Genomic DNA, 11095 nt, shown 5'->3' with positions numbered 1-11095 from the left:
GGATAAATAAAAATCAAGGTCTGCTAACTTTCTTTAATTATGTTTAATTACCGCAAACAATGAAGGGRAAATGCAATTTTTGTATATACGGGTTCACTGTATCTCCGCGCAGGGTAGATCAGGGAACTGTGGAATGTACTCAAAAAGCAGTTCTTATACTATGACAGTTTTGGTTCCAACTCGTCCAGTTGGCCTATCATAGTAGAGGCTGAGCACGGTTTAGACTCTTGCTCCGCCTTTGGGGGCACCCGGACTTGTCCAAGCCCCTTGGCGCTTTCCTTTGTCCAKATCTCGTTTCTGGGTAGATTAGCTCCGTCTTGTGTCTCCCCCTTGAATCTTCACTCAAACAATTCCTAATATGGTACTGATCAGTCTCCCAACCCCCCTGGTTGGCCTAGAGTGATGCACCCCTCCCCTCTCCAGACTGACCACAGCTTTTATGGCCTGTGTTGGTCAGTCCTTACACACCTACACACACACCCATCTGTATTGTTTGTGTGTGTGTGTGTAACAAAACAATATTCATCTTCAAACAATATGCTAACAGGCTATAGTGCATAAACATAAATCCTAACACGATACAATTATATTATCACGTTCGCTTTGGCTATATTCAAAGTAATCTTGTTTTGGTCTTTGACCAGTGTCAGGAAATAATATATAATTCGGCATCGTTTAAGAGCTTTTTGTCGGTAGGGTGCTGTTTACTCGGTTACAGATTAATCTAGAGGCGAAAGAAACACACACCAATTTAGGCGAGGTGCTGGCTAGCGGGGTAGAACACTTGAAACATTAAAGGAGAGCCGCACACTCTAGGAGCTTAGATGCAATAATTTAATGACCTAATAACCAACGTTTCGACAGACAAGCTGTCTTCATCAGGCTATAATGACAAACACTGCGGGGTGACTAGTTTATATAGTGTCAAAGGACACACACAGGTGTCTGTAATCACAGTCGGGTGTGGCCTGATAGCATTGGTTAATTCTCAGATATAAAAATAACAAACCCAAAACATGAATGGATAGCATACCATCATTGAGTCACTGACGTGAGGGTTGGCGCCCCCCCTTGGGTTGTGCCGTGGGGGAGATCTTCGTGGGCTATACTCGGCCTTGTCTCAGGATGGTAAGTTGGTGGTTGAAGATATCCCTCTAGTGGTGTGGGGGCTGTGCTTTGGCAAAATGGGTGGGGTTATATCCTGCCTGTTTGGCCCTGTCGGGGTATCGTCGGATGGGGCCACAGTGTCTCCCGACCCCTCCTGTCTCAGCCTCCAGTATTTATGCTGCAGTAGTTTGTGTCGGGAGCTAGGGTCAGTCTGTTATATCTGGAGTATTTCACCTGTCTTATCCGGTGTCCTGTGTGAATTTAAGTATGCTCTCTCTAATTCTCTCTTTCTTTCTCTGCTGTCCACCTGGTCGTGCTGCTGCTCCAGTTTCAACTGTTCTGCCTGCGGCTATGGAACCCTGACCTGTTCACCGGACGTGCTACCTGTCTCAGACCTGCTGTTTTCAACTCTCTAGAGACACTCTGAATGATCCGCTATGAAAAGCCAACTGACATTTACTCCTGAGGTGCTGACCTGTTGCACCCTCGACAACCACTGTGATTATTATAATTTGACCCTACTGGTCATCTATGAACATTTGAACATCTTGGCCATGTTCTGTAATAATCTCCACCCGGTACAGCCAGAAGAGGACTGGCCACCCCTCATAGCCTGGTTCCTCTCTAGGTTTCTTCCTAGGTTCTGGCCTTTCTAGGGAGTTTTTCCTAGCCACTGTGCTTCTACACCTGCATTGCTTGCTGTTTGGGGGTTTAGGCTGGGTTTCTGTACAGCACTTTGTGACATCAGCTGATGTAAGAAGGGCTTTATAAATACATTTGATTGATAGATACAATTTGGCTACATGGGCCTACAAACATTTACAATAACAAAATCACGAGAATGGCTTCAGATCAAAGTCTACGTTGAGACTGAAGGGAGCAAGAGTCTTTAAATTAAAGATCCAGGAAGCCTCTCGTTTTAATAATAAATTGTCGAGGTCACCCCCTCTCCTAGGGAGGGAGACATGTTCAATGCCGATATAACGTAGGGACAACATCGACTGGTTTGCTTCCAAAAATTGGGCCGCTACAGGGTAAATCGAGTTTTTGCACCTAATATATGTTTTTTTATACAAATTGTCTGTATAAATAGCCTTTATAACATATGTAAACAGGCCAGAAATGTCAAAAAAATATATTGGAATGCTTTGAGTGCTATTATAATCAAATCAAATTAATTTATACTGTATGATAAAATATCACCTACTTGTTGCACTTACAACTCGTCTAAGTCCTATCAACTGATTTGAGCCAGTATATAGCTGTGGATTGACTGCATTTTTTTTATGGAATGTTGGCATATTGCAGCTAATTTAAAAAATMTATGGAATCATTCCTCTAAAACTGGCTAGCTAGCTAACAAACATACAGTGCAGATCAATTCTTCAAATTCAGGATTCTACACAATATTTTATCACAGTACTGGCAAACCATGGTTGACCAACTCCCTGACCAAATTGGCTGACCTTTATACCATCATAGGAAGGTTCATGTCCATTTTAGTCATTCCTAATTCTAGGTGATACTACACAGCCAACAGGTGGAGGTGAAGTGGCTCTACGCCTGCTCAGTTGTTTGCCTACTCTGTGACGCCATAGTAAGAACAGAGAAATCGACAGAACCTTCCATTTAATAAAATTATATTTAATAGAAGAATCTGGAGAAATCAATTATTGTTGTCAGCAGATTGTTCAATCGTGTCTCATTTGTTGGTCACATAACAGTGTCAGCATTTTGTAATTCAATGTGTGCGTATTAGTGTGAATAATTTCATTTTATACATTTATTGTCACTTTCTATTAAAACTATTATTCTGATAATACCAACTGTAACTATTTGCCTATTAAAAGGGTTTATAAAGGCTGTGTTATATAGGCTATGGAAGGGTCCCAAGGCTATCCAAACGGATTACCAGCATATAGGCAGATTTTTATCAAGGTCAAAATATAACACCAATGGAAACAAGCTATCTGGAGAACAGAATTATTATTGTTTTCCACCCACTTAATCCTTGTAGTAATGAGCATTCAATTAACCCAGGGGCTTTTCCAAGGTTAAGTCGAATGTTGCCTCGGGTGATTTTGCATAATTTCTCTCCGCCTTCTAACAATCCGACGACTTGCCTCCCAGAGTTCTGCGCTTCCGCCTCAGATTACTGAGGTTCACCTACAAGATGGTGTATGTGCCAGGGAAGGCACTGATCACAGCAGACGCACTCTCCAGGGCCCAAATTAAACGTCCATTATCAGAGGAGGAGCAATGTCTAGAGGATGAGGTACAGGTGTCCATTAATGCAATAAGGGACAGTCTACCTGCATCTCAGACCAAACTGCAGCAGATAGCAGAGGAGCAACAATGAGACCACATCTGCCGACAGATAGTGCAGCAGTGCAAAAGGGGATGGCCCAGGCAGGAGGAACTGCCTCAGCTGCTGAAGCCCTATTGGGTGCACCAAAGTGACTTCCACTGTAATGGAGACCTTCTCATGAAAGGACAACGGATAGTTATCCCAGAGACTCTACAACCAGAAATGCTAGACAGAGTGCATGATGGACAGATGGGGATAACCAAAGGCTGACTGAGGGCTCAACAGTGTGGTGGCTTGGTCTGAGTACTCAGATTGCCAAGCTGGTGGCCCAGTGTGAGGTCTGTACAAAATGTCAACCTTGTCATCCGGAGCTAATGATGGCAACAGAGCTGCCAAAACYGCCATGGCAAAAGATAGGGGCAGATATGTTCTATTGGAAAAATAACACTTATCTGCTAGTGGTAGATTACTACTCAAGATACATTGAAATAGCAAAGACACCCATAACCACATCAGCTGGTGTTATCAATGGATTAAAGTCAATTTTTTCCAGGCAAGGGGTCGCTGAGGTCCTGGTTACAGATAACGCTCCCCAGTTCTCTGCAAGCTCCTTTTCTGCTTTTGCCACAGAATATGACTTCACACATGTGACCAGTAACCCCTACCATGCACAGAGTAATGGTGAGGCAGAGAGAGCTGTGAAAACAGTCAAAGGACTGCTGAAAAAGAACACGGATCCATACAGGGCTCTGTTAGCTTACAGAGTTACACCACTGCATCATGGGCCGTCGCCTGCCGAGCTCCTGATGGGCAGGAGGCTGCGTTCCCCATTGCCTGTCTCGCCGGCTCAGCTTAAACCCCGATGGCCTAACAGGAAGGCCTTCGCTGAGAGGGACAAACGGCTGAAACAAACGCAAACTGGAGACTTTAATCGGAGACACCGTGCTAAGGAGAGGCCAGAGCTGACCGAAGGTCAARGTGTGTGGATTACAAACTCAAAGACACCAGCAATAGTGCTGAGGAAAGTGGATGCCCCACGCTCCTATGTGGTGGACACAGGCTCAGAAGAGATACGAAGGAACAAAACACACCTCAGAGCTCTTCCAGATCTACCAGCCACACAGACTGAGGCCACAGAAAATGCACAAAAAGAGGGTGAAGGAGAGAGAATGCTCACAGAGCCACAAGCGCGCCCAAAAAGGGATGTGAAGCCKCCAGAGTGGCTGAAAGACWATGTTACGTGAAMAGAAAACATACTGTTGGGGACCATACCCAGCAAAAAGAGACTGTACCTAAGTTAATGTTCATACTGTGTGATTTAATGCTTTCATACTGTTTCAGGATGGGAAGTAGCATGTTAGAGAATAATACTGGTTTCCAAATTGCATTTCAGTTATGCTTCAGTGGTTATGCATGTTGAGTTCTTGTTCATGGGAGAGGGGAAGATGTAGTAGGATGTCCCTTGAGGGTATCGGTACCCATGTATGACATGCGAGGGTTAGGTTGGTAAACATGCTGGAGCTAGAACCTCGTTGTCGCGCGTCCTTATTTTAGATCATACTACAAATACAAAATACCTACGCCTCTCCAGAAAGCTCATTGTAAGTCCTGCCTTGTGACAAAACAGTTGCCTGATTAGAACTCACCGCCGATTTTTGTCTGGACTAGTGACTGCACATGCAGACCTAGCCAATTGGGTGAAATATTTAATAGTCCATAAAACCTAAAAATGTTGCCAAAGCAGTATATGGATGGCAATATTAAAAATGCATAGTCCGTTTTTGTCAAATGAGTTCCATGATATTGCTAGCTACTTTAACAGATTAATTACCTGCCCGTGCCCCCATGCAGTGCCAGTCCAAGTAAATTACCCCATTCGACACCAGGGCAGTATTTACGCTTGGCTTGGGTACAGTAGTGCACCCTTTGACATGACCTCAACCTCAACTCTCCATCCTCCATCGGTAGTAGGTTTCAACCTCTGAAAGAACATTAATTAAACCCAGTTTGCTCAGACATGCTGCTGAGAGAGCGCGGATTGCGTGCGAGCTTTGCAAACCTTTCCATTCTAGACAAAGAAAGACGTTTGTTCCAACATTCTAATTTAGGTCACCACCAATGCCTTTTGTGGAATCTAAAAGATGTCCAATCTATTGGGTTGGAAGAATCACGCCATCCTTGTTTCCATGGGAAGCGCGAGAAGAACCTCCTCCTTGCTTGCAGCGTCACCAAAGCTAAATCTCGATTTTTGGTGAAAAGGGGGACGGGGAGGTAACTTGCGGTCAACCCACGGCAGAGTAGCCTAGGCTGCCAGCAGTAGTACACGGCATCCTATTAACCATATTGGGTCTGCTTTCTTTGATTATTCGCCTATACATAAATAGAATGCGTGTAAAAGACAAAAACGCACACAAACGTGCCTTGTTGTCTATATACTTTCCTGCAGTTATTGTCTCATTTGAATTTAACAAAATTCAGTCACAGGTAGGCTGATTATTTTCATGTTGAACTGCTAGTAATTGTAGAATAGTCGTGTTTTTATGTTTAAGCAACAGTTTGCGCACATTCTGAAATTAGCCCGGACTTACAATATCAATGGATTCTGTTGAAACAATGGAAAGTGTGTAATCGGCCACTGAAGGGGTTAACTTTATGTGTCAGACCCCTCCCATTATTGTCAGTCATCGTATTAATAATCGCACCACTAGAAATGTCGCTATAAAGCCGGTTTTGGCGAGAACACGGGAAAGTAGTGGTACTGTGCGCGTGGTGCTGAAAGTGCCATCTGAAGTAATGTGGTCGGTATTTTTTTTCTTTCTGTCTTATCTGGACAGAAACTTTGTCAAGGGAGAATTCCCAAATTATTCCCTAGATGCAGAGAAACAGAGTAAAGATGTGTTTTTCATGCTCAATAGCACATTCTGTGCCAAAATGTCAGGCATTGGGGGAAATTGTCTTTACCAAGTGTCAGACGGAATTGAGGAAGTGCTCTCTGTGCATGACACGTCGGGTAAACTGGTGGACTGCTCAGTAACCATCAACCAGATGCAGGTGAAGTCATTCATGCATGTGTGCAGATTGGGACTGAAGCACCAGATAACCAACCCAGAATATATGGAGTTGAGTTTTGCAGACATGACAGAAGCCAAATACAACTGTCAAGCGTTCCAGAGGACATCAAAGTGCACGACGGTCACCACGGAGAGGATAGCCGCACCAACAGCACAGACACCGAAGGAGACGAGAGAGAATTCCGTCCACGAGTATGACAAGCAGGACATACGGAGATCCAAGCGAGGATTCACTTATCCTGGAACCCTGTGGTGTGGAGCTGGCAACATGGCTGATAATTACGACCATTTGGGTAGGTTGTGTAATTGCGTAAAGTTTGATGTTATTCTGTATTTTAGATGCATTATGAACTATTATGACCACATTTAGCCATTCAACTGTTTCCCTGATTTCGGTGCATGTTGGTTTGTTGTTATCTTTTAATATACATTCGCCGTTTGCAGGAGAGTTCGCGGCGACTGATAGTTGTTGCCGCGTTCATGACCACTGCCCCTACGTCATCCATGCGTTTTCCTCAAAATACGGCTACACCAATTTCAAGTGGCATCCCCTTAGTCACTGTGACTGCGATAATGCGTGAGTTGCCTACATTATAGTTGAAACGCCTTTTTTTGTTTAAAAAATAGAATGTTATGAGCAAAATGTAATGCCTTTGATCCCTCCGTTTAAATAATCTAAAAATAATAAATAAATAAACTACTTCATACACTTGAGTAATTATCTTAGATAGTCAGAGGCTCAAACCAATTGTATGATGTACTACTGCCTGTCAAACCATCCAGACAGGCTACAGTAACCAGGAGTGGCTAATTTTCTCTTTGTCACACTATCTGTGCAGGTTGAAGGAGTGTCTGAGGAAAGTCAATGACACTTCCTCCAGGGTGGTTGGCCAAGCTTTCTTCAATGTCATTGAGGTGCCCTGTTTCCAGTTCATATACGAAGAGCAATGTGTGGAGCGCCACTGGTATGGTGTGTAAGTACAGTATTTACTGTAAGTTCTAATAATGCACATGTTGTGGCAGGTGCAGCAAAATGCTTATGTTACTAGCATCGACAGTGAACTAGAATGTCTTGCAAATACAATACAAATAATTTAAAAAATTGAACAAGAATTAACAATCCAAGCATTTTTWGTGGCTTTATAGTACACCTACAGGGAGCACATTTTAAACCTCTCTCCATCTCTCTTATCCAAAGGTGTAAAAAATATGACAAGCTCCCGGTTGCAGTGCCTAGAGAGTCCATCCCGTATGATTTCGGAGGTATTGACGTTATTGACGTGCTGACCGTGGCTCCTCAGAAAGAGACAAAGGAAACAGGCACAGAGCAGGACAATCCTGAAGGCACAACACAGTCCACTGTTTCTGGCTCCCAGACCACTGGCCCTGAGGAGCCCTCCCTCAGGAACATGGTCACAGTCGCTGAGGACTTCATCAAATTTCTGGCCACCGTCTCCACCTCTCAGGGTTCAGCTACAGACAACACCAAAGGAGAGACACAGACCTCAGAGAAGAAGAAGAGGAAGAACYCGGCAGGGAAAAATAACAAGAAAAATAACAAGAAAAGGAAAGGAAAAGGGAGAAAGAGGAAGCAGAAAATCGACTCAGTCTCAAAAGGAGCAGATGAGTCCTACCAAGTTAGTCCTACCAAAGCAGAGGAAGTTGTCGATAAGAGTAACTTTGTAAATGAGCCTGGGAATGTTGACCAGTTGAACAGAAATGTCAACAGTTTCAGTGATGGTGAAAAAGATTGTGGAGGMAAAGAGGAGCTTTTTAATGATGTCATGAGAGATGAACCACGTATAGATGAAGAAAGTGCTGCAGATGCCTCTGTCACCTCAGCCACTGCTGTCAAGAAGGAGCAGACAATGCTGGAAACTCCGGCTCTGAAGGATCACACAGAAACAACATCTCTTTCTGCAACCACCAGCACACCCATTGTGACCACACAGAAAACCAAAAGGCAGAGGTCAAGAAAGGGGGAAGGGAGGAAAAAACAGAGCAACATAACGCCAACTGTCACCCCTAAAGGAGTTGCACGCCATACCGCCATTAAACAGGACCTCCCAACAACCACAACAGAGAGCTCTGGCACCCCGACCGTCCCTACCAGCACTGCCATAATCTCTGCAGATCAGCCTGCGCAACAAAAGTTAGAGAACCACAGTGAAAAGGGACATGTTACGGCTACTGCCGGCACCCCCATTGTGACTTTTATCAAAAGCAAAAGGCACAGGTCAAAGGAGAGAGAGAAAATAAATAAATGGAGGAAAATCACTCCCACTCTTCCCATGGTGGGGGATACTTTCCGAAACCCTACTGAAAAGGATCTTGAAGTGATCACTACTGAGAGCACAAGTGCTCCAGCCGCCACCACTATCACTACTGTTAGCGTTGCAGGGCAGCCAGTGTCGCACAGACCAGAAAGTCACAATGAGAAGGGGTCCAATACCACTACGACGGTAGGCTCAACTTTGAGTGAGACCAAAAGGCACAGACTGAAAGAGAGGGAGGGAAGAAAGATGAGGAGAAAAGTCATATCAACTCTTTTGGCTGAGGGCACATCTCTTCAGAATCCCACTGAAGATGCCCTTCATACAGTCACTACTGACAGCACTGTTGTACTGAACATCCCCACAACCACCACTGTAGTCGCTGCAGAGCAGGCTGAGATGCTAGCTTCACAGAGCATAGAGAGTCACAGTGAAAAGGGACTTCTCACCACAACAGCCAGCGACCCTGTTATGACTGGGAGAAGACAAGGATCAAAAGAGAGGGAGGGTAGAAAGAAAAGTAAAAAAGTGACCATACCCACTGTTGTCAAGGATAAGGTTCCAATCCATAATGACAATGAAACTAAACTTGAAGAAATAATAACAGGTACAAGTCTGACACCCTCAGCGTCAGAAATCTATTTCAAAGTTGACGAAGTAGGAGAGTTCAATCTACAGGAATCTGAGAACTACAGAGAACAGGCCCTCTTCCCTGTGCAGACCAGCACACACACTATAAGTCCAATAAAATCCACTGTCCAGAAAACAGAAGAGAGACTAGGTAGAAAGAAAAGGAGAAAACCACCATAATGAGACTCATACTAACAATGTTGCTAGTATAGAATGAAAGAGTGAAATTATGTCCTAGATGACTAGTCTGGCTCTTGACTATCAGAAAAACCTGCTATGCAGACTCAGACGTATGTGTATTATGTGTTAGTCGTCATCTTGTGTATGTTTTGTAAAATCAACATTTGTGCCACTATTCAACAGGAATTGAAACAAGTGAATGAAGAATCAGGATAATGTTTTGTATTATAGTATGTGCATTTAAACACCAATGATTAATAAAATATTGGAAAGAAGCATATATTGAGTGCAATGAATTCTAAAAGTGATGATTTCATTAATAACACATTCATTTTTTTGTGCATGTAGGCATGTACTGTACACCCAAGACACAGCAGGGAATATTTAATACGGAAGAAATTAGGGAATTCCAAGTTCAGGGAGTTCTCCATTTCATCTGCTTACTCGTAAACGGCTTACTTTTACTTTTCTGCAAACAATTCTTGCAATATTATATACACAGACAGGCTCCAAGCCAAGAAAGCTGAGCCTTCTTCCAGGTTTAAATACTATTTCCTTTGTTCTGTGTGGGACTTTGGACCTRTAGTCTCTTCCAATGCGATATAAGGCATTGTGATGAAAGGGGTCACATTCCTAAAAAAGGATTACGTGCTCACTATGAACTCTATTCCCCCCACCTAAATGAGGGCTGTAAGACCCTGTAACACTGAGGCTCAAATCCCTAAGCTGATTCTTACACACTACAATTTTTTAAATTTAACTTTTTAATTTAACCTTTATTTAACCAGGTAGGCTAGTTGAGAACAAGTTCTCATTTGCAACTGCGACCTGGCCAAGATAAAGCATAGCAATTCGACACATACAACAACACAGAGTTACACATGGAATAAACAAAACATAGTCAATAATACAGTAGAACAAAAGAAAACAAAAAGTCTATATACAGTGAGTGCAAATGAGGTAAGATAAGGGAGTTAAGGCAATAAATAGGCCATGATGGCGAAGTAATTGCAATATAGCAATTAAACACTGGGATGGTAGATGTGCAGAAGATGAATGTGCAAGTAGAGATACTGGGGTGCAAAGGAGCAAGATAAATAAATAAATACTGTATGGGGATGAGGTAGATAGATAGATGGGATGTTTACAGATGGGCTATGTACAGGTGCAGTGATCTGTGAGCTGCTCTGACAGCTGGTGCTTAAAGCTAGTGAGGGTGATATGAGTCTCCAGCTTCAGAGATTTTTGCAGTTCGTTCCAGTCATTGGCAGCAGAGAACTGGAAGGAAAGACGACCAAAGGAGGAATTGGCTTTGGGGGTGACCAGTGAGATACACCTGCTGGAGCGCGTGTTACGAGTGGGTGCTGCTATGGTGACCAGTGAGCTGAGATAAGGCGGGGCTTTACCTAGCAGAGACTAGTAGATAACCTGTAGCCAGTGGGTTTGGCGACGAGTTACAGGATTTGCAGGCGCCTTGGTGGAAGAGTGGGGTAACATCTCACAGCAAGAACTGACAAATCTGGTGC

The 11095-nt window shown here is 43.6% G+C and overlaps 1 protein-coding gene across 1 annotated transcript; it reads left to right on the top strand.

Annotated features, from left to right (window-relative positions):
* Nucleotides 1–5662: 5662 nt before the first annotated feature.
* Nucleotides 5663–9844, top strand: LOC111949941 (mucin-17-like). Its single transcript, XM_023967300.2, has 4 exons — nt 5663–6779; nt 6931–7063; nt 7326–7460; nt 7685–9844. The coding sequence occupies exons 1-4, from the start codon at nt 6068–6070 to the stop codon at nt 9567–9569; spliced, it is 2865 nt and encodes a 954-aa protein (XP_023823068.1). The 5' UTR covers nt 5663–6067; the 3' UTR covers nt 9570–9844.
* Nucleotides 9845–11095: the final 1251 nt, after the last annotated feature.

This window comes from Salvelinus sp. IW2-2015, linkage group LG22 (assembly GCF_002910315.2).
Source record: "Salvelinus sp. IW2-2015 linkage group LG22, ASM291031v2, whole genome shotgun sequence".
NCBI lineage: Eukaryota > Metazoa > Chordata > Actinopteri > Salmoniformes > Salmonidae > Salvelinus > Salvelinus sp. IW2-2015.
This window is presented reverse-complemented; position numbering and strand designations above follow the sequence as displayed.